Genomic DNA, 27,926 nt, shown 5'->3' with positions numbered 1-27,926 from the left:
CACTAACCCTTCATTGCCTTCCAACTACTCTCACAGGCTGTTTTAACAAAAAAATTCACTCAATTTGGCCTCATAAAAAAAAATTAAAAATTAAAAATTAATAAATGCTTCAGTAACTTAATGAAGCAATACACAATCATTTTAAAGAGATAAAACAAACAAAAAGTGTACTAAAGCTACATTACACCATCTGCGGTGAACTTCCTTTAAACACCATTTATTTACTAAATTAAACTTAATGAATAATCAAACATGTGAAAAGTAACAAAAGGTCACATTCTTAGAAGGAACAGTACCTGCGCTGGATCTCTACTACCAAACACTGTTCAGCCTTCCAACTAAAACACGAGGAATTAATGCACAACATAACAAGGTTTGGATGGACCATCACTTGTCCAGAAACAGGTTTGTTCATCTAATAAATATGCCAGCAAACGAGAGCTGCAGTGTATAATAAATGGCATTCTGACTATATTATTCTAATGAGCACAGGTCACATATCAAGTACCTGAAGTGTGGTGTCACCCGGCAGTTTCCTTGACCTGGTTTTTCTTACACAACCCAACAAGGAGCGAGAGAGCTTACTCACAATATAACCGGTTGACTAAGTTGTCAGCTAAGGCCCTCTTGTGGGAAAACTAGAAACTGTAGGTTCAGCTGGGAAGTCAAATAAACTTACAACATTGAGATTTGGGAGTGTTTTTTTTTTTTTTCGCAGTGATTTTAATTTCAGAAAATCACAAGTTCATACACCTGCCATTTTCACTAGAAGTTGAATGCAAGGGTTTCAGAACAGAACAGGCTTCAACGTCTGTTACATGTCAAAGAGCTGCAGAACAGAAACATATTGGTATCGTGTCAAATACAGATATATATATATATTTATAAAAAAAATCTTTCTTACCTTGTGACACTACTTTTAGACTACAGCCACAGTTCAATACTCATCAATCTGCATGATATTTCAATGAACCTGCTAAGTTTGACTAACAACTCAAAAAAAAAAAAAGAAAAAAAAAAAGAAAAAAAAAAAAAAAAAACGTGGCTTCTCTTCGACTAGGTATTAGTTACAGAACATGCCTTCTTACACACATCTTGTTCTTTACTTCAGTGATCAGTCATTTGAACAGAAAACTACTGGGACTCTGGTACCCGCCTCTGCGTGGCATCATGCTTTCCTCTTCAAGTCCACTCAAGCTCAAACAGGTCGAACATAAAAGTCATTGTCAAATAACTTTATTCAAGGCGAATAACTGTGGTCTTGTAGTCTTTTAACTATCTACTCAGTGCCTAAACTGCAGGGACATTTTTTTTTTTTTTTGAATGAGCTATGTAATAAGAAAGTCCAATCTTGCTCTTGCTGACGATATTGTTGATGTGCGAAGTGAGCCTCTTGATGATTTTACACAATATTTCTAAGAGAGTAAGGTTTAAGACAGAGGGTCAAAACAATCCATTACGATTAAGTGCTGTAGGTTTGTCCTTCTGGTGGTTGTGGAAGCTTCATATTTTCTTTGGACATCATTAGACGCCTTAACTCTTGAAGAACAATTTTAATGCTATAAGAATTCTGCCATTTTGCTAATATTGGTATGCTACGTGAATCCACCTGTGAGACACAACAAAGACAAAAAAAAAGAAAAAGAAAAAAGCAGATTAGTCATTGTGACAGGACGGCTGACAGTGAGTTATTGCACATATCACATCTGAGGATCACTAAACTGCAAGAGTTGAGCTGATATGACACACACATACATAACCTTGTCGAGTTTGTGATGACACTCACCGTCCCGTTGGAATTATTTATCCCATTCATGCTAATTTTTGTTACAAATCTAACAGTCGGGGCTGTCTCTGGGTATCTAGGTCCACACTCCACTTTCAGACTGTATATCCTGTTCTCATAATTGGTCTGAAAAACAAAGAAGCAAAGAGAAAAATGATTTATGTTTGTCAAGAGTATACAATAATTGTCTGTGCTGGAATGGAAATCCACACACTGCAGTGAGTAAACATGCGGTAACTGAGGAGTTAACTGCTCTGCTTACTCTTGCTGGTCCAATGATCATGCCTGTCCACCGTGTGAGAGTCATGTCTTCATCATCCTCGAGGCCCCAGCTGACTGTGCCATCACCTTCGCCCTTCTGGCCCTCTTCAAGCTCCTCCAACAAGCGAAAATTGCGTGGAACTTTAACTCCTAAAATGACCAAAAAAAAAAAAAAAAAAAACACACACACAGATTTCAAACAAGAGATAAATGAAATACACTCCATTTCTGAATAAAGCACTAACAGTGAAAAGCTTTTCTCCCGGGAAACACTGCAACATGCAGCTGTGATTAATTACTGCAAAGTAAAAGTACAATGTGATCGATCAATCGCCTACTGAGCTGAATCACACACATCTCATCTCATTATCAATGGAGTTATTAGATGACGGCAGCACAATACGCAGCATTTGCTGTGTCTTTCTCCCCTTTACTGTCATCTCTTTACTGCCTAATAAATAAGTCTAATAAAGATATAAAATGCCCAAAAAATATTTTTTATAACAATATTAACCTAATGAGGATAATATACTATATCATGATAATGTAAAAACTTCTTCTGACTTTAGCAAAGGCTGGTATAGAGCTGAACGACAAGTCTATTAATCATTAGTCCATCAACGGGGAAATAAGCAACTATTTTGATTGACTGCTTTAAATCATTCAAGTCATTTATAAAAAATAAAAATCCCAAACATTTGATGTTTCCAGTTCAAATGTGAGGATTTGCTGCTTCTTGTCTTAAATAGTAGGAAACTGAATATTTTTAGCTTTTGGACCGTTAGATTAAATAGGTACTTTGAATATGTCACTTTGGAAAACTATGACAGGCACTTTTCATTGTTTTCTGATGTTCTATAGCCCAAACAATTAATTGATTAATTGACAAAATAACTGGCAGATCAATCAATACTATAAATAGAGTTGAAACGACTGGTTTATTGGTAGAAAATTAATCTGAGATGAATAATTTTCTCTGGTTCAAGCCTCTCTTTTAGTTAAATCTTTGTACGAAAAATATCTTTGGGACGTGGGCTATTGGTCGGAAAAAAACATTTGTAGATGAAAATATGAAACACTGAAACAGGCTTTTTTAAATTATTCTCTGACATTTTTAACTAAACAATTAATTGATTAATCGAAAAATAATGTCAGATTTATCAATGATGAAATGAATTGTTAGTTATAGCCCTGGACTGGTTTTAAGTCGACAGTTCTTTGCCTGAAATTGAACTGCAACATGAATATCGAGGTGTTTGTCGATGTTGGAGCTCAAACTGCGCGTCCTTTCATGAAAACTGATGCAGACATACGTTCATATTTCCTGTCATAGAAAAGTTCTGCATCCAAATGAGTAAGTGTGAAACAGAAAGACAGAACTGGTTTATACAAGAAATGACTCGACAGATTAATAATAACGTACACTGACCATAGCAAATCGCACATCCTCGTCTACCTGCATCTAATCTGATACTTTGTTCACAAGGACATTCACCAAAAGATATCTGATGCTGTTGAACACTGACGCTTAATACAATCAGCACTCGACAGCCGTTTGGAAACAGTCATGAAGCACATGGGTCTATATAGGGCTGGGTGATACAACGATGTCAAATCATTATTTCTTTCAGGTTTAAAGGCTGATTTTTGCTCACGAGTGAAAGTTAATTGTGGTTTTAAACTTTTCTTTGTGGTCAGAACATGACAAACACTAGTCAACATTTCACAAATCTGAGGTATAACATTCAAAACAATTATGATCATCTTTTTTCAATGTCCAAAATATGCATGAGCAAAATTAAGTAAAATCCTTTTTCTGTCATTTTTCCTCTACAAAATAAATATCCTGATAGAAAAATGAAGTGCTGCAGTTTGATACAGCACATGTAAGATGGCTCAGACTGCAAAGTTAGCTACATGTCCAGTAACACACGATAACATAAGTATAACACAGGTTAGTTTCTGTAGCTACAAATTACAGATGCCATGCAGACTATCAGTAGATGCTACAATTTACAGATGTTCCCTAAACACCTCATATGCAGGCTACTGCTACTGGTAGTGTTTTTGCTGCTCTCATCAGAGTTATTTTTGCTTTAATCTTCATCATAGCGGCTAATCACCTGCTGTACATCTAAACTTACATAGCTCTCCCTTCTTTTAGCGACTTTCTTGCTAATCACAGTAGTTTTCAGATCTGCTAGGTACTTAGCTTAGCAGTTAGCGATGGCTTCTGTCTCTCCCTCTCAGTTTAATTATACTGAACATTTGTTATATTTCTATCAAGGAAAATTATATTGATATAATTATTTTGATGGTTTTATCGCCCAGCCCTAGGTCTATACTGCTGATTTTAAACAAAATGATTCAGGGTAACTTGCAGTCATTTTATGACTTATGTCATAACTGCCGAGCTGATGATAACATCACTCAAAACTAGTCAGTCAAAGTGTTGAGCTACTGGGAAAATGTTCTCAGAAGACAGTTCAGGCGTTGGCATTAAACACGCAGGCTGACAGGCACTCACGGCGGCGTGAATGATGAACCACTTACAGCTCATGACTGGAGGAGTGGTGGAGGTTGAGAGGGAGAGCACTTAAGTGAAACTACTGCTATTCATAATTATGATCCTAAAGACAAATTCACAGAAGAGGAAGTGAAAAGAGCGTTTTTTTTTTCTCTTTCTTTCTTTCTTTTTTAAAAAAGCCCCCGTGACTAAATCAGGAGACGTGGTGAAAACATTCAAATTGTCCCCTGCTATCGAATCGTTCATATCACTTCACGCAATGTCAGACTACATTCATCATACAGACTTCAAAAATCACTTTTAAAAATCAATAGCAGAGGCCACAAAGGAGGATTGATTTTTAAGTGGCACATGACCTCTCCCATTTTCTTAAAAGGCATTTTGTCACAGAGCGTTCAGAATTTTTAAGCCCTTTATCACCACTCAAACACTGGTACAGATTAAGGCTGCAACTAACAATTTATATTATTATAATAACAATTAGCCTAATCTGCTGTTATTTTCTTGATTAATAAATCATCACTTAGCCTATAAAATGTGCTATAATAGTGAAGAATGTCTGTTATTTCCCACAGCCCGCACTGACGTCTTCAAATGCTGTTTTGTTCGACCAGCAGCCAAAAACCCCCAAAGATATTTAGTGTATAATTATATAAAACAGATAATAGCAGCAAATATTCACATTTGAGAAGCTGCAACCAATAAATGTTTGGCATATCTGCTAAAATCGACTAATTGCTGCAGCTCCAGTACAGATTACAGCCCGACCAATATTATCAGCCGATTTGAGCTCATCACAGATATGTTGTATCAGGATATCTGTTGGCCGACAGCTAACAAGAAACTGAATTGCAGGAAATCCAATACAGGCTTGCCAACACCACTCAATTTAATTTAATGCTTTTACTCATCATGTTTTTGAACGTTTTATAGGCCAAGTTTATTTTTTCTTATCTTACTTAATAAACTCTATAGTGCATGCATTGATTTTTCACCATTTTCTTATATTTTATAGACAAAACAATTGAGAAAAAATAATTGACAGATTAATTGATAATGGAATTAATTGTTAGCCACAGTCCTTTATAGAAACAGGTTGCTGATTTAGTGTTTATCAATTAAAACAAATGTTCAAGTGTGTCTTAAAACAACAGTCAGGTGCCCATATATACAGTGAAAGAGGTTTTCCTCGCTGTAATCATTCCTCCTGTTCATACGGGCTATTAAAAGATCCCCTTCAAATGTGCTTTCAATGTAAGTGACGGGGACAAAATCCACAGTGTGTCCACACAGTCATTTTGTGCAAAAATGCATTTAAAAGTTTATCTGAAGCTTAAATGACGCTTCAGCGGTCTGAGTTAGTCATACCAAGTGAATATCTGCCACATTTACAGTCTTTTTAGCATCAAATTCCCTCAGACAGTGTTTCCCTGTTGAGTTGCGGTGGAAGTATAGTAACAAAAAGACAGACTTTGGCACTAAAAAGACTGTAATGTTGAAAAATATCTACTTGATTTAACTAATTTAGACAGCTGAAGCTTCATATTAGCTTCAGATAAACTTTTAAATACATTTCTGCACAGACGGAAGCTTGTGGACTCTGTCCTCCATCACTGACATTGTAAATTCATTATGAAGGGATCTTCTAATGGCCAGTATGAACAGGAGGAATAGTTACAGCAAGAAAAACCTAATTCAATGTTCATTGTTTTAAGACAGACCTTTAATGTTGCTCCTTTCTTGTTTGCTGAAGGAAGGCCGTTACTATCCTACCAGTATGGTTAGGATTAGCCCCAGTTTGTACTTCTCATGAATTATCAATACTCTATACTTTTATTTTTAATTTTCTCTATTGTAATCTTTGGATAATTTGTATTATTATTGATATGAATGCAATGTTGTTCCTACAAGCAGTTTGTAACGTATGTCAAAGTTCTTGGGGAAAATATAGTATCATTACATTCATACAGTGATATGGTAATATAATACATGTCAGAGACACACACTAAGGCTTGGTCAGGATAACTGGATTTACTGGTAAACTGTATGTGCGTGTCGGTCTAACTAGTTATTCAGCTCTCTCTAAAATCTAAAATAACCTCGTGCTTCAGTGCGTTTCAAAGGGCATCACTGTTTTACAGTCTCCACTCCTTTTTAAGGCATGTCATCTATGGCACTAGTAACCTAAACCATAGCCAAGTTAAAAATGAATCAGCAGGTCGCGCCAACTTGCCCTGAGGTAGTTTCGATTATGAGCAAACTGACGTTACTTCCCCGTTTTCACACCTTAGTAAAATGTTTAGTTTGTTTGATTTAAAAAGATATATACATATAAGTAGAGAAGGAAATTAATCTGGTTTGATTTTTAAAGGTCATATTGTTTTACTGTGATCTTGAAGAGTGTATTTTGCAAGTTTGAGAACCACGCTTGCTTCCTGCTGAGGCAAGCACGGGCTCCGGCTATTTGCTGAAACGCAGCGTGCCAACTATAGTGTAAAGCTAGGAATCCCGCAGTCCCCTCTATGCAGTGCCAAACATTTTCTTTAAATGTTGTTCTAGGTAGGCCTGAAATCCAGTCACAATCTGACAATAACGTTAGAAAGTAGAATGCTAATGAGAGCATAAAACATTCCCGTCACAGTTGTGTTGCAATGTGCGGTGTGTCGCAGGGAAGCCATTAAAATCACCACGTTGTATTTGTCGCTATTTAATCATTTTGATCAGCTTCGGGAATATTAAAGCACACAAAAGGCTTGTGCCTGGACATCCGATAATACAGAGAAGTTACTCCGATGAAGTGAGCAGGTAACCGGGACGTAACGGGGCGGACAGTCGCTGCCGCGGTCAGAATATTCTAGCTACGGAAGCTAACTAGCGGTTGTTTACAACGGTCATAAAAACTGCAACATATACACCTCATTGAACTTTTATACCGCATGTTTCTGTCTATAGTATGTTCTTAGTGTCACGTAGAGGCAATATTAGTAGTATAACCGCTCATTTTCAGACACCTTGGAGCTATTTTAGCTAACTTAACTAGAGAAAGCTATTCACAACGCCGCCTCGCTTAAGCTAGGTTAGCCAACACCGCAGCCTCCATGAAATAGATGGCACCCGTGAACACCATCGCTTCAACCGAGAAGAGAGGGGAGGGGGTGTTCTTTCGACAAAACTACACCTCAGAACAACTTTATAAAATAACATCTCAAGTGAGGAAATCACCACGTTTGCCGTCCGACATGTCGGCGCGGCCCCGGGCTTCGCTATGGATGTTAAATTTGAAGGCTCACAAACCTGAGGAGGCCGCCATGTTCTTCAGCCGAGTCCAGAAGCACACTGAGGTGTGACGTCACGGCAGCGTCACGCCGGCAGCTCAGCGCAGTGATCCCAACAAATGGGAAGAAGAAGATATATATACTGTATTATATATACTGTGTATGAATTCTGCATATATATACTCCACCCAGGGGAGGACTTTACTATTAGGCAAGGTAAGCAACTGCCTGGGGCCCCAATTAATAGGGTCCCAAACAGCTACGGATTTATTATGATGTTTAAATATTAAAATATTGAATTATGTTTCTATTCTAACTCATTTACCCCGAAATCATTACAGAAGGCCCCAAAAGCACTTAAAATATGCAACTATACTTCCTCTTGTATTTCAGAGGAAAACATTGTGCCACTACATTTACCTGATGGATAAATGTTACTGGATACATTGCAGATTCAGATTTTATTCACAAAATACACATTATAAGCACATTATTTACTCATGAGGAGTTTTTATCACAATACAACATTTTTGGTTCAATCCCCTCTGGTATATGTTTCCTATTTAGGCAACAACCAAGGGTTAATCATCAGTATTTACTATTTCTTACTCCAAAGCACTCTCCTGTAGGGAAAAACTTGTTTTTCTTTGCATCCGTGTAATAAAAATAAATCCGTAAGATCACTTTTTCAAAAAGACATCATCACATTACCATATGTGATCTCATACTGGAATTGCTTTTTGAATAACCTGACATGGAAAAAGGGCCTGCAGTATCTGATAACTAACAGAATGAAGGAAGTTTCTATCAAACTTATTCATAGATTTTACCCAGCTCAATGTATTTTTTTTAAAAATAGAAAAGATATTAATAATTTCTATGTGAACTGTAACTCCTCCAAGCTCGGAGTTTGCTTTTTTTTTTTTTACTTTTCTTCTGCAAACTGTAAGATGTATATTTTCATATTCTGTATATGACAATTTTGTGGAAAAGGAAATTATAAGTGTTTTTTATGTCAATAAAGAAGAGGGGGAAAGATACACACTGCACTCTGGTTTTCACAGTTTATTGTTCACTAAAACCCTGTAAGTGTAGTCTGAGTGCAGTCACAGCTAGTTATTCTACTGACATCCTTTACTGACACTTAATTTAGACACTTCTACGCATTTCAGTTGTTTCTTACTTAACAAGATACTTAATGGACAGGTTCACAATTTTCAAGTCTATCTCAAAACAACAGTCAGGTGTCCACATGAACAGTGACACAGTGTAATCATTCCTCCTGTTCATACTGGCTGTTAAAAGATCTCCTTCAAATGCGCTTTCAATGTACGTGATGGAGGCCAAAATCCACAGTCATTTTGTATAAAAATGCATTTAAAAGTTGATCTGAAGCTTATGTGAGGCTTCAGCAGTCTGAGTTAGTCATATCAAGTGGATATCTGCCACATTGACAGTCTTTTAGCATCAGATTCCCTCTTTGTGTTTCCCTGTTAAGCTGCAGTGGAAGTAAAGTAACAAAGAGGGACTTTGGAACTAAAAAAAAAAAAAAATCACCATGTGTAATTGTAGAGTGTGGTCTTTAAAAGCTCCAAATTCCCAGAAATATTACTGAGCACATGACCTGTGTCTTCTGAGAAGCCAAAGACATAATACAACCTGCAACGATGGATCACAAGACATTGCTCGTCACGTCAAAAACATTATTTAGGCTAAAACAGTAAAATATTAAGATATCATGTCTAAAATATTATCTGCATAAAAGCCATCATCTGCAATATGAATGTTCATCTTCATGTCCCAAAAACACTACTGAGGACATGATCTGTGGCTTCTTTTTTGTAAGAAGCCAGTTTTACCAACTGAGGCCTCAAAAATTTATAAAAACAATTTTAGATGTTTTCTTCCATGATTACGAGTCTCAAGATTCAGTATCTTGCTTCCGTCGTGTATGAAAGCCGACATTTTAAGATAATTAAACCTATAAACTTTGGCCGCCCTGCAGGATGTAAACAACAAAACATGAGTTTCTTGTTAAAGTACAACTACTGAGGACAAATAAATAACTAACTAAATAACTAATAACTAATAAATAAATAACTTTACAAGCGTTTTCAGTGAGCAACATTTTATTCTCCTCCTATAAACAGACAGTAAACACAAGCTACAACAAGTCAAAAGTAGACTCTAAATAATACAAAATGAACATACTCTATGTCTCAAGCTTGCTTTAACATTTGTCCCGAAAGAAACCAACAAAGAAACAAACGTTAACACTCAGTCATTACAATGTACAAGTTGAAAAGAAGGACAAAGTGTTGAATGCATCGAGCTTTTTACCAACAGAGCACAAAAACAGCAAGAGCATGACGTGAAATCAGGTAACAAATGAGATACAAGCGCTTTTAAATATTACCTCATTATTGCCAGAAAATTTGTGTTTCGGTTTCTTCTTCTTTTTTTTCTTTTCTTTAACAAGACACCAAAGTCTGAATCATGACTCATCTGGTAAATCTGAATCATGTTTCCAAAGTCCAGGGATTTTCAAACATCTGAGACGTTCGAAACACATATGGTGGTTTCATTACACCATTTTTCTTTTTCTTTTTTCTTTTTTTTTTTTTACAGCACAAGAAAGATGTCAACACAGGATACGATTTAAAATTAAGGACTGTACATAATTGCAGGGTGCGCCTTAGGCGAGGAGACGAACAGTCTTTCCAGTGACTGTCAAATAATCCTCGTCAGCCAGAGCCCGCAGCGCCTCGTCAAACAGCTCCTTAGTGATCGCCTGGAGAAAAGAGCGACAGGGACAAAAGTTATTACAGGAACTGTTGTTGATTAAAAAATGGACAATGTATACGTTTTGAAAAGTTACTTTGTGTAAAATGTAACTACAAATACTTTCGTAGCTTTTTCTTCTACTCAGATGACTTTAATTTTATTATTAATACTGAAGTGAAGTTATGTTGGACGGCAACCTTTCATCTTCCATTTACTACTCACGGAACCACAAAAACTTCACTTCACAAATGTCAAAATGACTGAAGATTGTATTCCCGCTGCACTTTTACAGTTCTAAACCGCCTAGCTGAGATTTAATGGAGCATTACTGTATCTTACATCACTGTCATACACCAGAAATTAAAAGATCTCAAGTCTCTTAAGTTCTCACAGCTCTGAAGTTGTAATAGAAAGATCAAAATGAAGTTTCCTGCATTGATTTAACTCTGTAATAAACTAATAAAACTATACAATGACAGGCAAAATGAAATATTCACCGTTTCAGACTGTCCTCTGAGGTCATCAAGCAGCTGCTGGTATTTCATGGCGGGTGTCTTTCCTTTAGCCTGGATCAGTTTCTTCAGGGCCTGAGCGATGTCCTCCTTACGCTTGCGGGCGGTGGCGCTCATACCTGCAGTCAGAAAACAATATAATGAAATACGCTGCTTCCTTTTGTAGCTTGCGTGCTGATTCACTTATAATATGAGCAAAACATGATCGACCGCAAAGCAGCAGTGAAGGCTGAAAGAGACCGTTTTTAAGTCAGTTGGAGTTGATACTAATAAGACTTTGGGTCGATATGTCGACTATTAATCTTAGAAAAATCTCAGAATATCACGACGACATACCTGTTGTGAGAATAGAGATGTCGACAAATCCTGTCCTGGGGTCAGTGGCCGACTGTTTGAGGGCCTCTCGGTGTAGCCGCTTGGCCTCCTCCACGTCGATGGTCTCCACCTTTTCAGAGAAACGCACCTTGGCGTGGGCCTCTGCCAAGCGGATCAGGGACTCCAGCTGTCTGGGGTAGGCGGACACCATCCCCCTGCCACTGCCGATCTTCCTCATGTCAACGTAGGCCTGAGGACCAACATGCACAAAGGTAAGCTCTGAATCCAACAGGTGAATTATTAGCCAAAACTGGCTGAAACTTTTCAAGAAAAATGTTTAGAAATTATGGAAATTTGTAGAGAGAACGAACCTCGATCAGTGCCTGGCTGGCTTCCTCGCTCAGTCTCGGGTTTATGTACGTGCGTGCGTATGCGATGTAGTCCTTCAACACAGCCATGTCCAGGAACTCCTCCTCTATCTGCTCCTCACTCTGGTAGTAAAGCGACACCAAGTGGTGGGCCAGTCTGCGATCGTAAGCCTCGTCTTGGGGGTCCAGCATCAGGAAGATCAGGTCAAATCTGACGGAGCACAAAATTTTTTATGTTCAAAGGCTGTGACATGACAACTGAGAAAACCATTGACATTAAGGTTGTTCCTCGTTTTATTTTGAAGCTCATTTGTGGCTGATTAACGAGCTAAACGTCAACCCGCCTATTTAGCAACGTTTTTAACTACGATCAAGGTTGCGAGAATCATTTTCTATCAGTTGTTCGAGTGTGACTGAGCTGATTGATTGTATTAACCTGGACAGCAGCGTGTGAGGCAGCTGAATGTTCTCAATCGTGGTCTTTTTGGGGTTCCACTGAGATTCAATGGGGTTGGCGGCGGCCAAAACGGCGGTGCGGGCGTTCAGCTGGCAAATGATTCCAGCCTGCAGACGTAAAAGAACAGAAACAGAGTGAGAAATATTATCTTGTTATTTCCTCCTCATGAGTTTCCAGCCCTTCTATCCAAAACCCCTAAATATCAAATTCATCAAACACACCTTGGCGATGGAGAGAGTCTGCTGCTCCATGACCTCGTGCAGCACCGAGCGCGTGTTGTCGCTCATCTTGTCAAACTCGTCGATGCAGCAGATGCCGTTATCGCTCAGCACCAGAGCTCCGGTCTGCAGGACCAGCTGCCGGGTCTCCGGATCCTTCATCACGTAGGCGGTGAGACCAACGGCGCTGGAACCCTTTCCTGACGTGTACTGGCCGCGGGGCACCAGGTTGTACACGTACTGCAGCAGCTGTGACTTGCTGGTGCCGGGGTCTCCGCAGAGCAGGATGTTCACCTCCGCGCGGAAGTTACCACGGCCGGTTTGACTGAAGTCTTTGCGAGTGCCGCCGAACAGCTGCAGCAGGATGCCCTGAAACAAGAGAAATAAGCACTCAAACAAGTGTCGTTACACATCTAAGAGGTTTTTTTCAATCTACAGTTGAGATATAGTTAGAATATCAATACTGTGACGACACTAGAAAAGGGTTATTATAATATTATGCAAGGCTTCAGTGTGATGTTTTCCTGTTTGTAAAATGGTTGCAGAATAGTTTAATGAACTTATTTAATAATTCAAACCAAGTGAGATAAACAAAAGGACTTCCACCACAAGCTTTTCCCTTTTTATTTTAATTATTTAAGTTGTTATTCTAATTTTTATTTCTTTGTGTTTTTCGACTCGTGGATATTCTCACATATACGGGTGCAGCAATTTTTCCTGTAGATTGCACAAAGAGCTCACTGCTGTCATATAAGTTCTGATGAAGGCTTCCTGCTGAATCTTATCAGCCGTTTTTAAAGGCTGCTAGTTGAAAATTAAATTAACAAAAATGATCTGAGACATGAGGCGATTCTTTGTTTGTTTTGTTTTTTTAAATCAATGAAGTGCTGCATTTTCCCTGGATTTGTTTCGGGGAAACAGATGCATCATATATCCTAAATAATGTCAAATTACAGATATAAAAAAAACGTATGAAACTCAGTGTAATGTCTGTTATTATTCTGGCCCTGTGAAGTCAAAGTTATTGATGTAGTGGACATTAATCCTGCCTGAAAAATGGTTTTCTGTTCACTGAAATCATGAAATTTGATTCTGTCATAACGACGCAGCTTTGATTCATGTGATACATCATTGGACTTATGTTAACACCTTTATCTCATTATCTTCTTTTGTGTATCCACCTGGTTAGCGACTAGTTTCAAAACGACGAAATCCTGCAGATAACTCAGTTCGTTTGAAAAGGAAACCTAACTGACCATTAGCGAGATCATTAACTCGACGTTCCCTCTTCAATCATTTTTTATTGAAGGAAACGATGCATAATAGTGAACAATATACCAGGAGGAAGTAAACGGATGTCACTTTGTGGTGTGATCAGAACTTTATGCTGAACCTTTGGACTTAGACACAACGGTGTGACTAATAATTATGGCTCCGATGACGTTTGTCCAAGTAAGCCATTATGTACGATAACCAGGGTGATAAAACTAGCACACCTTCATGGAAATGAGTCATCAAAGTGATTAATTGCACCTGTGAATGGCTGTCCTTGGAAAACCATGTATCTCCAAAACATCAACTTTTGATGTGCTATGAAAAAAAACCACCTCGTTTCAGCTTTGGTGACAAAATATTTCCAGCTAATCCAACGGACTGTTTACCCAGTTTAAGTGGGAGAATTTCCTCAACCCATAAAGGGACACTTCAGTTCACTTCAGCAATACTTCAGTTCATCTGAAAATTTTTTAAAAATCCACAAATTTAGAAATGAATGGTTTGCTTTGGACAGCTTTGGTTTCTTTCAAACTGCTCGTTGGATGTTAAATGTGATAACAGAACAAAATCTGTGTTTCTAACTGAACTGATCACTCGCACCTAAACACCCTAAATACTTTAGCTCGCCTCCATTTTCACACACACACCTTCTTGATGTCCTCGTGTTCGTAGATACTCGGTGCCAGGGCGGAGGAGAGACGTTCGTAGACGTCCGGTTTGGCTGCCAGCTCCTTCAGGGTCTGCACGCGGTCTTCAGTGAAGAGCTTCTGTTCGGCCTCCTCGTCCAAACCGTGCAGCCTCTTCTCGTCGGTCTTGCGGAAGTGGATGGCGTCTATGTGAGTTTTGTACACAGACTTCACGTTGCTCTGACGTGGGTTCAAGCGCATGGGGACCGCTCTGTAGATACCTGCAGGGACAATTTGGGAAGCTGTTAGGATGTGTGGCAGAGTGAAAACTGGACTGATCTAACCGGCCTAAGAGCCACAGTGACAATATCGATTAAATGCCAAACATTTGCTGGTTTTTACTTATCAAATGTGAGAATTTGGAGCTTTTCTGTTTTCTATCATTGTAAAATGAACATTTTGGAATTTTGGTCTGTTTGACTGCAACAATTAGTCGATCAACAGAAAATAAATCTGCAACTTTTTTTATAACTGAATACTTGTTCAAGCATTTTTTTGAGCAAAAACAGCAAAAACAATCCACTGCTTACAGCTTCCAAAACGTGAATATTTCTGGTTTTCATACCCTTCTGTGATAATAAATTGATTATCTTTTGGTTTTGGGCTGTTGGTCGGAGGAAACAAGATATTTTGAGAAGTCATCTGGAGCTCTGAAAAGTTGTGTTTGTCACAATTGGCTGACATTTTACAGACCACACAAATAATCGAGAAAATAAATCAGATTAAATTGATAATGAGAATAATCTATAGTTGCAAGCCTAAAGAAATAAGACAGCTTCGGTTTTTAAACCACATTTTATGGATTAAATTAGAGCTGAAACAACTAAGTCGTATCAGAAAGTTTATCAGCAACTATTCAAGTAATCAACTAATCATTTGCATCAATTCCCCGGTTCCTCGCTCAAATATGAGAATGTTTTCTCTGCTTTATATTAACTATATACTGAATGTTTCTGGACTATTGGTTGGACAAAACAAGCTATTTATAGACACTTTGGGCTCTGAGAATGTCAATTTTCACTACTTCCTGACATTTTATAGATAAACAATTAAGAAAATAATCAGCAGATTAATCAATAAAGACGATTATCCTTAGTTGCAGCCCTAACTGTAGATATTTAACTTACCGGTGATGTTTATTCTGTCTCCTGGCTGCACTTTATCCACCAGGTCATTGTGAGCATAGACAACAGTTGTGTGAGGAGTCTGACCGGCGGGCATGTCTTCAGGAGACTCCTGAATTTTGACCTGCAGAAGATCAATAAAAAGAACAGATGTCATGACCTCAACAGCGACACATCACTAATTATTACTTAACATATTCCGAGACTAGGTGTCATTTACTGTAAGCAATCTGCCCCATTAACCAACCCCATCAGACTCTCACCATCTGTTTGTCTGAAAAGACGGAGCGGTTGTGAATGAGCGCCAGGCTGTGGGTGGTGTTGCAGTGGCGGCAAACAGCCGGCTCAGCGATGCGGCCGCGATCCACTTCCACACGGGTGCTGAAGGCGCACACCTGGCACTGGAAGAAAGCCTCCTGCATCTCGGGGATGAGCTGCGAGGTGCGGATCACCATGCCGCTGATAGTGATCAGCTGATCGATGTCTGCGGAGGCAAGACATAAGGCACACAGAAGCTTTACCCTGAAGCCGATACCTCACATTTTATCAAACCGAGAAACAATGTTCACAAAAATCCCACATGAAATATGGGATAAAAATATGTTTGAAACGGTATCCGGTGACACGGCTCATGAATCCACACACACCTTCTGGGTTCAGGGTCCTCATGTTTCTGGTTTTCAGGGCGTTGTAGGGGCGGACTTGGATCTGGAACTCCAGGATGGAGTCGGGGAAACGCTCAAAGAAAAGCTCGTTCACTGCCATGTCGAAGGTCGGGATGACTTCCTGCCCAAGGAACATGTAACATTTATATCAATATGCTGACACACAGCTACGAGAAACATTAAGTATCATTGAAATTAAAACTAATCCGATGCCTGAAAACAAATCCCTACGTCTGATAAGTGAGGTATAGTCAGTTTCTCTTCCGCTTTAATGTGTAATCTAGTAAAATGTGTGCAAATATGGTGCAGGAAACACTTTGGAATAGAATTGATGGCATCCAAGCTGATGCTATCACCTCTCTACTGTCCAACTCAGGCAAAAATCCCCCTCCTCACAAGAAAGTAATAAATAAAACTGTTCAAACTGAATATGAAATAAAGGAACTATACCTGTGGGTAGCAGATGAGCTGCCTGTAAAGTTCTGCATCAAAGGCCTGAACATGGAGGCAGTTCACATTCAGCACTGGATCACCAACAACACTGATCTGTGGGACAAAAAAAAAAAAAAAAAGTAAAATTAATGTTTAAAAACAGAGATTTCCTTTGATGTTAAGACTCAATTCTTGAAAGAACAACATAGTAAACAGATACGACTGAGTACACAACAGTACCTCTTCCAGCTTCTGCATGTATAAAGGCTCGTTCAGGTCCAGACCAGCATTCTCATCTTCAGTGGATGTTGGATCAATGAATCTCTGCAGGAACCTCTGCAAGCAAAGTGACACAAAAGATGTAAACAATAACTCTTATGGACTAAGAATAGAGGTTTCTATTGGAACAGCTGAAGAGTTTTGTTCTTTCGTACCTGAAATTTCTCCTTGCAGGTCCCGACATTGACATCAGTCCCCCAGATTACGAGTCTCTGACCTGCATTTTGCTCGCTGGCGACTGCGCCGTCGGCACTCGGCTGGAGGAAGACCAGTGAAGAACAGTGTTAGCGATTGAGTTTCTCATCGTCATTTAGGCAATTGTTCAAATATTCTCGACCCCTCCTCCACTGACCGGCTCAGAGTGAAGATCGACTTGGGGAGCCTTCCTGACTGAGCCCAGATCAGGACGCTGTCTGGCAGGTGTACCACGTACGCCACTACGCGGGGTCCCCTCAACTCTGGAGCTGGGGGTCCCGTACATCAGAGGGGAGCTCATGTCAACTTCATTGGGTTGAACTGTTAAAGAGGGACAGACGTTTATATCACACGGGTCATCAAGCCTGTCACAAAAAATATTATACCTACATTTCCTTTTGAGAAACATTAAAATAACTCAAACTGGACACACGTGTGGTCTTTACTACCTGATGGTCTCGGGCTGGAGAACAGAGAAGTGTCCTGCGGCGCCGATGGACTGAGCATGTCAGTGGCCGGGGAGGTGGGCATGGGCATCAGGTCCCCGTTGGACGAGTCCTGACCTCTGCGCCGCTGCGAAGGAGGCGAGGTGGGGCCTTCACTGCTGGCTGATGTTACACATGACAAGAAGAGAAGTCGGCGTCAGTAAATACAAAAAGACGGAGTCTCAACCTATAGTCACATGACATCTCAGTGACGCTGCAGCTGAAACTAAAGAAGTGTTTAGCAAAAGGTTTCATTTTGTTTGAGCCACAAGAAAAGATTTTAAAAATTGAACTTACGTGTGGGTGGATTGGTATTCCTTCCACGTTTGCGTCCAGGAGTTGATGTTGGGGAAGACATTGTTGATGCAATATCTACAAATTAAACGGATTAAAATGGATTAACCTTAGTATTAAACTTATTGAATATTCAAATGCTGTCCTAAGTCTGACACCTGGTGGTAAGATTTCTACATCCTGGCAACTGAACTTGGAAAGAAGGATAAAGCATGTTTGGTTGTGTTTGTTTTTCTATGGGAGGTCAGAGGGGACAAAAGTATCAGCTTTTAATAAGATTTTGATGTGTGTGTTGCCACAAAATTTTATAAAGGGGCTTAGTGTTGGAGATAGATCTAGGAGTCTGTGGGAAATTTTACATCGATGTAGTGATGATTGCCAGAGAGTTTTATCGACCTTTTCTTGTCAGCCGTGTAGTTCTGTTGCATACTTCCATGAAAATGCTGGAAATTAACTGAGCTGATTTGTAATTGTACTTAATGTGTTAACAGACTATTGTTTTTACTTAATGGTTTTAGGTGATCATGTAAGTGGATTCATATGTTTGCATTGTATTATTTATATCAAAATTCCTACATAAAAAATTAGCTGGGTGAAGTCTGGAAATCTTGTAAAGGCCAACTAACTCCTTTTTTGCTCAACCTCCCATTTCCTACGTCACTACGTTGCACTTTTCATTTGCATGATGCCGATGATGCTGATGTGTTGTGGGCTTTGATACCAGCTGTTAAAAAGACAGTTTACTTGCACTGTGGATTAATATTTTCATTTTGTGATACATTCCTCCACTCTTTTCACTCATTTTATCACATTTATGTGACAAAACTCGACATGACACAGGCAAACATACAGTGCAAAACATGCCATAAACTCACAATATCATATTAGTTTAATCTACTTATGTGACTTATATGTTATTTAAGATCACTTACATATAACATAGTTTATATCACTTGGCCAACTGCTTTTCTTTACATGTTTATGCACCAATAAGTTAACATCAGATTCTCCAGAATGAAGCTTTAATGTTTTCGATTATAAACCACAATATGCTCTTACATATTGTAGGTTTAGTTTTAAGTGTTTTAAGTGTGTGTTTTGCGACTTTTACTATAAGATTTCAGTAGGTTTGCAGTTAAGTTTCCACCATTTGACATGTGGCTGCACAGGAAACAATAACCTGAAACTTACTGGGACTGTTTGGCCTGATTTACATGTAAAAATGAGCATGTCAATAAAATAACACGTTCATGCGCATTAAACATATTTAATAAACGAGACTCTGGCTGGCTAAACTTCATTTAATGAACGGATTAATCAAAGATAAACTAACAAAAAGAAGTCTGTTCTTACCTCTTCTTGCGTGTGCGTCCGACTGCTGCAGATCTGGCGCGAAACTGCGAGTGACGTAATTTTCGCGGGGAAGTTTGGACCAATCGGAGGGCAGGATCGTTCTTTTCTTTCCGGCCGATATCTTCGCTTTAGTGGGGGGGTTTGTGTTGACTTTTACATCTTACGACTTTAACTGAAGATGATAAAATGTCTTAGTACGGAGTAAATAGTTTAAATCACATCTGAAAATACATGTTTTCTTCGACATGAAATTCAACACACGAACTACAGAACCTGCACGTCTCTTTATGATGTTTGATACCCTGAGCTGATTTGGTTTGGTCCAAGTGATTTTTTTCCCCACTTTATCTTTATTGACAAAGTTTAAAAAAAAAAAATACAAACATTACAGCAGCAGAAAAACATAAATATACATAAATATCTAAATAACTGATGACTGGAAATAAAAAATAAAACATTTAGGCTGCATATAGAAATAAACAAGTGTATAAAAAATAAATGAAATACCTCAGTGAGTTTCATAATTGCAGTACAACACAAAAAGTATACATATGCATGTATATTACTTTGTAGTGTATATCATTTTATCTAAAATTAGGAATGTTTTGGATACTTTCTATCGTGATACACGTTATGTAAAGAATTGAAAACAACTTTTGAGGACTATCAAGAACTATTTGGCTTGTATTTAATTATTCTTGACTCATATGTATATAGAATCTTCTAAGAAAACACAAAGGTTTGATGGCGAAATCTATCAAAAATTTTCCAACAATGCAAAACAATGTTTAGAGACAGTAGTGAAGACAACTGGGGAAATATCTCACCAAAAGTGGGCAGAATAAGAAAGTTTAAAGAGTAAGTGTTCTTCCTCATTACTGCAAAATGGCCAGCTGAAGGAAAAGTAAGCTCTGAATTGACGTTTTTACATTGACCACCACGTGGCGCACTTTACATGTGAGAAAGGACCATGAGGAAGGAAAATTACAGCACACTTCCTGAAGAGGGGGGAAAAAAACATAGGAACATTTCCGAGAAGTGTAAGTACATGTGTGTCAGTTAAGGTGATGTTTTAAAGATAACATTTATAAGATAAGATAAACAGCAGAAATGCTATACATCACTAATAGAAGCTTATCAACCACCTTTAATTCATTTCTCTGCCTCCTAATGTCGCATTGTAAACTGTATCCAGTGCACTGAAATAAGAAAATTTAAATTTAAACTAATAATTGGCACATTGGGTGTGAATTTATTTTGCTTTTTTTTTAGTTTTACACTGAATTGATATAAATCTGTAATCAAATATGACTGTATTGATGTTAATAACCAGTGATGAGAGTAATTAAAGGGTTTCGTAATGCAAACATACATATTTTACTGTCATGTGTAAGTCTAAGCAGACTATATATATAATGTACAAATACTTTATGCACATACAACCACAGCTATAAGTAACTTATATTTATTCTAGCTTTATTGAAACTACCTGAACCACAACCTGACCTGTATTTTGTTGTCCTGCTCTTTCCTGTGTATAATAACTATATGTTTAAGTTTGTTTAAGTTGTTGTATTTGTTCAGCAGCACGTCCAGTTTCGTATCCGTCTGTAAATTTGTTTTCTGTGTAAGTAGAAGGCAAAACCCTTGTATGTGTAAACTTGGACAAGTTGAACCGTCTTATCTTCGTCTTCCCAAAGTTTTTGACAACCAGAAGTCAATTTTCAATCAGATACAGGGGTCCAAATTTATGCAACTACTTTTCTCAGTGGGTTAAAATGTCTCAGTGCTTAAAGTCCTTTAGAGCAGATTTTTAAAACGGCTTTAATGTTAGTTTTATCATTTTTGTTGTTGTTGTTATTTTTCTTAATAGTTTGATTTTCTTGTATATTTATAGGTAGAGATAATCAATAAATCTCATAGGCTTTTTCTTCACCCTGCACATTGATTTTTTTCTTGTTGTTTGTATGTATTTGTTTGATTTTAACCTGTGCAAATAAATAAATAAGTTGAGATAAAGATAAACAATTATATTTTTATCAGCTATATTTTTTAAATCAGTACTTTTCAGCCACCCTGAGAGGTCAAATAACCTCGTGATTTACATCGTGATAATAATAGTTGCGATTATAAATAATGAGTGCCTGTCTGTAAGATTAATGGCAGCCTAAAAAAATAAAAATAAAAATAAAAAAAGGGTGTACGTCTTTGTTTTGGCGGTTTTTTCCTCCAGTGTTACACTTTTATCACACACTCTTTGTACATTGTGCCACTTTTGGGACAGACATTTATAGTCCGACTAATTAAACGTAGTCACAAACACGCAGAGCCTTACAGTACAGTATGTAAACAACTCTGAACCATTCATACAGTCGTAGTAAAAAAAAAAAGTGGGTGGCATGAGGAGCAAACACGCCCTCCTCTCCTCAAATGGGAAGTTGACAGACACCACGTGACCCCCGCCTTGCCTTGACTGGCTCGTGACAGGGAGGTGCGTGTGACGTCAGCGGGGGGAACGATACAAAACACTCCGCGAAAACTAGAAACGTTTCAGAGAGGTGAAGTCTCATGTCAAAAGAGTTTTACTGGTGTTTCTAATGACAGCACCCTGACAGTCTATACCCAGGGATAAAAAAAAAACGCCAAAAAAACGCCAAAGAAGAATTTTTTTTTTTAAAGGCGCCTGTTAAGAAAGTAAAGCCGCTGCAGGGCGTTTTTTTGTGCAGAGCTGTCACACCTGTTGGTCACATTTTAACAAGTTTTTAATTCCTTCCTAAACCACGTGGACAAGTTACCAGAGTTCATGTGTGACATATACAGCCTGGACTCTCACTGCGTGTCTCCACCATGCAGCATGAGTTGGGCAATGGAGCCTGCTAACTTCTACGAGAGCGCAAAACTAAGCGGACCGCAACAGGGGGTCTGCAAGCCGGGCAATAGGAACGACGGTGGCGGTGCATCGGGCGAGGACGGCACCATGGTGGAGCTGAGCACCGCCCCTGCCATGTACGACGACGAGAGTGCCATCGACTTCAGCCAGTACATCGAGTCCATGACAGCCGTGCCAAACCTGGAGCTCTGCAACGACGAGCTCTTCCTCGACCTGTTCAACACTGTGAAGCAGGAGAAGGCGGATTTCTACAACATGTCGAGCTCCGCGGTGCTGCCCGGCAGCATGCACCAGCTGTCAGCCGCGTACACCGCCGAGAGGAAAGCGGACAGCGGGCTGGATAAGGGGGCGTTCAGCGCGCCTATCAAGCAGGAGTCCGACTGGAGTGACAGCGACATATCCTCATCCCTGCCTTCCCAGATTGAAACCTGCGCCCAGACCTCTGTCAGCCTCCCCACGGGGCAGCCGACTCCCCCGACAACCCCGGAGCCTGTCTCCGCTGTCAGCTCGGCCAAATCCTCCCCGCGGAAGATGGGGAGGGAAAAGGGCAAAAAGGCAGTGGACAGGTTCAGCTTTGAGTACCGTCAGAGGCGAGAGAGGAATAACATTGCCGTGAGGAAAAGCAGGGACAAAGCCAAGATGCGCAACTTGGAGATGCAGCAGAAGCTGATTGAACTGACCTCAGAGAACGACAGGCTTCACAAAACTATCGAGCAGCTAACCAGAGAGCTCACCGGACTCAGAGATTTCTTCAAGCAGATACCCAACTCCTCCTATCCGGGCTCCTCCACGGGTGTAGAGAGCCGGTGACAAATTCATGTGTCACTTTTTTCTTGTACGAACTGAGCTTTTTTTTTAGGAGACATACCTCAACAGACATTTCGTCTTACCATCTGTACCAGATGTATTTTAAGCTTACCATAATGGCACTGGAAAATATATGATGTTGCTGCCATATTTTTGTGGGATTTTCTCTGTATTAAATTATTTTACCACTGCATTTACATGATATGGTACATGTTTTATAATTCCAAACTTTGTATAAGAGCCAGAGCATGATCTTTTATATAGTTTGTATGAAACCTTGAAACATTTTTGTTTATGGAATATATAATAAAAATCGCTTTAAAAGGTGCACCACTGCCTGGTCTGTGAGTAGTCTTTGTATGTAAATAGCTTGCCCTAGTTTAACAGCTGGATTTTTCACAAGAAGTGAGAAAGTGCAACAGGAAGTTGAAAGTAAAGTCAGCAATAATAACACCTTTTATTGACACAGATTCAAGCACCAGTTAGAAATCTTACAAACAGAGGTAGATGACCACTTAAAAAAAAAAAAAAGTGTTTACAGCCAAGTCACATCCCAAGTTGAAGAAACCACGTGAGCTGTTCTGACAGACTGCATACCACTGGTCTACCCTTGGGCTGTCAACTCCTGGTCCACAGGCTCACATATCATTAACACAAACAAGACCTTGTCTCTTTGCAGCCTGTTCACTTCAAGCTGTCAGGGAGGCCTTCAAGGGGGGTTGAGAGAGGGGGCGGGAGACTAAACTGGCTCAAACCAAGGCCTAGTGTGCAGATCCTTGGAGCCACGCTGAAGCCTGAGGATTGATATCATTAGCTCCGAACGCCTCACAGGCAGATTTCTTCCAGGCCGATCCACAGAGCCGGTTTCCTGGTGACGACGCGGACGTAGACTGCGAGGGGGCCCACCTCTTTTCCCAGGACATTCTCCACATCGTAACCTGGGAACTGAAACAGACGGTGCATCAAAAACCTCACACCTGCACACTGCAACCACAAACAATCCTATTAACACATCTGTATTTACTTCTGTTTAGGCTGCCAACTCATCTTTTTTTTCTTCGAAATAATCCCCTCCACTGTCCTGAAAGTACTATTCATCATTCTTCCAACTGATGATGTTGCTGAGGTTGGAAAAATACCGAAGGCCACTTAAGGCCTCTGACCTTTGCACTTCTCATTGGTCAGCAGTATTTCTTGTGAACTAAAAGTTAATTCTGTATTCCCCTGGGAATGCAGAATAAATGCATAATGTAATGTAATGCATACAAAAAGGTAAATTACAATGTATTTGCATGTTTATTATCAGCACTGCCCCTCGGAGGTTATATTTGAATACGTCCAGCGTGCAAACAACATGCAAAGTTAAAAATAATCACTAAATGCGGGAGGCGGTGGAGTATTTTGGCAGCAAATTTCTTGAACTGTATCATTGGTCAGCATGACTCAGGGGATTTTGTTCATTGCAGAACAGGCTTTTATCACTATGATATGAACAGATGACTGTGTTTTCAGGACGTATTGACAGAAAATCAATACACCGTGCAGCTCAATGAGAGGCAGGTATTTTCCAGTGTTATGTAACAGTGTGTCAAAGCAAAGCTACCTCGATGCCCTCCAGAGCCGCAGTGTTCAGGATGGACATGATTGTGTTTTGCTGCAGCTGTCAGAAAGAAAAAAAAAAAGGTGCAGAAACATTAATGTCTTTTTAACTATCACCTTAATGTTGTAAATTTAAACCCAATGCTGCACTGTGCCAGCTATTGAATAACACCATTGACCCAGGGGTTAAAATATCATGACTGATAAGAATACTGATAGTTTTATCAGTTTGGCTGACTTATTTACCTGATTACAATGTCACACCAGGTTTTCCATTATAAAAATAACCATCATGCAGATGCAATTAAAGTGAAATGATTTTAATTCTGTTATCTATAAACATGCTGAATATGAATTTTATCTTTCTGTTTGACTGCATTCTCTGTACCGACAAGTGTCACGGTCGACTACAAAGGAGAGCTTTGTGAACATGTATTCAATGTCTTGCTGATAGACACTTGAACAGGATACTCGCCTGTCAAGAGGGTTTGAAAAAGCCTGGCCAGTTGCAGGACAAGCTATCTGATAACTGCATCAATCATTTTTTTCAGCAAATAATTAGTTCCAGCTTCTCAAATGTGAATATTGGCTTGTTTTATTAGTCTCGTATGCCAGTAAACAGACTGCTTTGGGGTCTTGGAGTGTTGGTCGGACACAATAAGACATTTAAAGACGTCACCTTATGCTTTTTATAGACCTTAATATTACAAACTACTTGATCTTGCTGCTTCCGTTTTGTGCACTTACATATCTCATTAACCCTCTAAGAAGTTAGTATTTTTAAGTTTGAGTCATCATAAAGGGAACATAAAATACGTTTTTGAAATGCAATCTTGTTCTCACCTTAACTTTTATAGTGCAATCACTTATTGAAGAGGAACTCAGGAAGACTTCCAGTTGGATCCTTGTGGCGGGTTTGTCCACCAGTGACTTACAAGAAACACAGTGGAAGTTCTGACTATGAAAAGAAAATATATAAAACAAAACCTAAGTTATGCTTCGTCATGATGATTCACATCAAGTTATTTGGATTCATCTTCAAAACTTACGGTCTGTGAGCTAACATTTCTAAACTGTCACTTCCACAGTGGTTGCAGGCCGGCCAGGAGTAAGCTGTGTTCTCATCCACGCCAACTATCACCCCTGCAGAGAGAAATACAGCTAATAAAATCAACATTAACACATGCACACACACACACACACACACACACACACACAAAACTCCTTTGGAGAGCAACCATGCACACTGTACCTTTCATCATGACTTTACTCTCCACTAACCATCTGCTCAACTTTCATCTTAATTTTTATTTACATGTCTTGTTGTTTTCAGCTGTTGGATGCCAAAGGAAAAACGGTGACGCCTAACGAGAAGAAACACTGATAAATGATCTACGCATAGGCTTCAAAGTGTGTGTATGTTTGGACCAGAGTGTTGGAGATAAAAACATCACTTTCACTTTTATCTGAGATTGCAATGATAAATTCAGCAGAGACATACTCCCTGCCTGAACAACATCTCACTTGACAACCAAAAGAGCAGCTGCCCCACAAACACAAACACAGAACCGTAAATAAGATACTGAATTTAACACTGATAAAAAGTTCTCGTACATTCCGGTCTGAGCCTTTTTTCCACTGGTAATTTCCAGATGACACTATTCACGCATGAGTGCAAAAGATAATATGTTTGTTTTGTTTGTTTTTTTCCAGCCACCTGACCAAACATGTATGGCCAGAGCGGTCAGAACCAAGAGGGTTCACAGTACGATCTTTGCCTGCAACTGTGACACAGATGCAGATTATTATCTGATTTAGCTTGTTTTTTTCTAATAAACCACATTAACATAATTGGAAAGAATCGAAGAAGGAAAAAAGCAATATTTAACTGATTATTGGTCGCTGCTGAAGCAAAAAAAAAAACAGTAAAGCAGTTCATCTATATGCAAAAACTCTTCAACTTTGAGTTTTGTCTGGTTTTAGCAAACATTAAAAAGCTTTAAAATATCAAAAAAACGTCTACTCTGACAGTATGTGCAATACATGTTTTGTGGAAATACTGGTATGTGCCTTCTGACTGTAACTTATTTTCATATTATGCCACCCTCATCTGAAATTTAAAGCCTTATGTGGGGCAGGCATGTTAATTTAACTGAAAAAATGACATGGGAATTGACATAAATCCAACAAAATTTCATGTGTTTTTATTTTATACAGTCCCAAACAATGACAGCCCGAGGACACTGACTAACAAACAGCAGAAAGCAATGCTTTAAAGCCACATCAAGGCCTTTTGCGGAGCAGTTAACTATATATGAAAAAACAAGCGGTTTTCTTCCCCTGAGAAGAGAACACAGTGGGGGCATGTTGGAGGAGGAATCAGTTCAGATGAAGCGAGCTGCATGAAAACCACAGGATTCAGTGAAAGGGGACACTGACCTGTGAGAGTGCAGAGGGAGTTGGGTGTGATCTCCAGACCCACGGGATCCAGTCTCACAGGTCGGGGCAGGGGCTGCGCCTGGGGATCGGTCAGCGACTGTGAAAGTGACCGCGGCCTGGCTGTGGACGTGAGACTGCCCTCAGGATGCACGTCAGAGCACATCTCAACGACTGACTGCTCCTCGCACAGGAGGACACCTAGATGTTTTGAAATTGAGAGATGGTATTACAAAAGGAAATCTACTGACTGTGCTGATCCGCAAAACCAGAAGACAAGTTAAGGTGCAGTGATGGAAGCAGATCTCAGATCCTGAAGTAAAAGTACCAGTACAACAGTGTAAAAATACTCACATTACAAGTAAAAATCCTTAATTCAAAATCCTATTTACTGTATGCAAAAGTACAGAAGTATCAAAAGTATTAGTGCTCAAAAAATGTTGTCTATGACTAATATATCATCATACACGACATTAGATCAATAATATTGATGGATCAATGTGTAAGTAACACTTCACTGTTGTGGCTGGTTCATATGGTGCTAGTTTTATTTACTGTTGGGTAAGTATCTTGGGGACGGGCCCCTCCAAAGGGACACAAGATAAATCTGATGGGTCATGAGATGATTCATGAGGAAGAAAAGAGGAAAAAAAAAAAGTTCTACAACACAGATTTCTATTCTATTCTATTCATTTTGGAGTTTTCTCTAATCTTTTTTGTTTTTGTTAAATCTTGGATAATTTGACCTATTTGACCTCAGCTCAGATGAAACCATCTGAGAAGTTTCGAGGGCTTGAAATCTCTCTGTGGTATAACTGCTATCAGCTTATACAAATATGAAACATGATAAGGATTTTTGTGGGATGTCACAAGTTAAAAAAAAAAGGGAGTCACTAGTTTAAT

At 39.2% G+C, this 27,926-nt stretch overlaps 4 protein-coding genes across 5 annotated transcripts in view; 1 reads left to right on the top strand and 3 right to left on the bottom strand.

The window, feature by feature from the left end:
* Positions 1 to 1,220: 1,220 nt before the first annotated feature.
* Positions 1,221 to 7,974, bottom strand: ube2v2 (ubiquitin-conjugating enzyme E2 variant 2). Of its 2 annotated transcripts, none has more exons than XM_042429892.1 (4): positions 7,869 to 7,974; positions 2,049 to 2,197; positions 1,787 to 1,912; positions 1,221 to 1,609 (listed from the first exon to the last, which is right to left on the bottom strand). In XM_042429892.1, the coding sequence occupies exons 1-4, from the start codon at positions 7,882 to 7,884 to the stop codon at positions 1,463 to 1,465; spliced, it is 438 nt and encodes a 145-aa protein (XP_042285826.1). In that variant the 5' UTR covers positions 7,885 to 7,974; the 3' UTR covers positions 1,221 to 1,462. The 2 variants fall into 2 exon arrangements, with proteins under 2 accessions (XP_042285826.1, XP_042285825.1); XM_042429891.1 differs by lacking the exon at positions 7,869 to 7,974 and adding an exon at positions 7,797 to 7,830.
* A 1,986-nt stretch (positions 7,975 to 9,960) lies between these two features.
* On the bottom strand, positions 9,961 to 19,399 carry mcm4 (minichromosome maintenance complex component 4). Its single transcript, XM_042427846.1, has 17 exons — positions 19,292 to 19,399; positions 17,942 to 18,016; positions 17,609 to 17,767; positions 17,317 to 17,480; positions 17,120 to 17,221; positions 16,926 to 17,021; positions 16,704 to 16,799; positions 16,236 to 16,374; positions 15,852 to 16,072; positions 15,592 to 15,712; positions 14,426 to 14,685; positions 12,507 to 12,872; positions 12,265 to 12,392; positions 11,832 to 12,039; positions 11,482 to 11,710; positions 11,131 to 11,264; positions 9,961 to 10,640 (listed from the first exon to the last, which is right to left on the bottom strand). The coding sequence occupies exons 2-17, from the start codon at positions 18,000 to 18,002 to the stop codon at positions 10,545 to 10,547; spliced, it is 2,580 nt and encodes an 859-aa protein (XP_042283780.1). The 5' UTR covers positions 18,003 to 18,016; positions 19,292 to 19,399; the 3' UTR covers positions 9,961 to 10,544.
* A 2,408-nt stretch (positions 19,400 to 21,807) lies between these two features.
* On the top strand, positions 21,808 to 23,316 carry cebpd (CCAAT enhancer binding protein delta). The gene has a single exon (XM_042427848.1). It carries the CDS (start codon positions 22,095 to 22,097, stop codon positions 22,989 to 22,991), a length of 897 nt encoding a protein of 298 aa, XP_042283782.1. The 5' UTR covers positions 21,808 to 22,094; the 3' UTR covers positions 22,992 to 23,316.
* Positions 23,317 to 23,421: 105 nt separating this feature from the next.
* Positions 23,422 to 27,926, bottom strand: part of spidr (scaffold protein involved in DNA repair) — a 33,783-nt gene continuing 29,278 nt past the window's right edge. The window contains exons 16-20 of the mRNA XM_042427845.1: positions 27,027 to 27,224; positions 25,637 to 25,730; positions 25,431 to 25,545; positions 24,592 to 24,648; positions 23,422 to 23,933 (exon numbers count right to left, since the gene is read on the bottom strand). Of these exons, the coding sequence (XP_042283779.1) occupies positions 23,814 to 23,933; positions 24,592 to 24,648; positions 25,431 to 25,545; positions 25,637 to 25,730; positions 27,027 to 27,224 (584 nt within the window). The 3' untranslated portion in view covers positions 23,422 to 23,813. The remainder of the gene's footprint in view (positions 23,934 to 24,591; positions 24,649 to 25,430; positions 25,546 to 25,636; positions 25,731 to 27,026; positions 27,225 to 27,926) is intronic.

Source organism: Thunnus maccoyii, chromosome 12 (genome assembly GCF_910596095.1).
Source record: "Thunnus maccoyii chromosome 12, fThuMac1.1, whole genome shotgun sequence".
Lineage (NCBI taxonomy): Eukaryota > Metazoa > Chordata > Actinopteri > Scombriformes > Scombridae > Thunnus > Thunnus maccoyii.
Note: the sequence above shows the minus strand (reverse complement) of the source record. Positions and strands in the feature narration are given on the sequence as shown.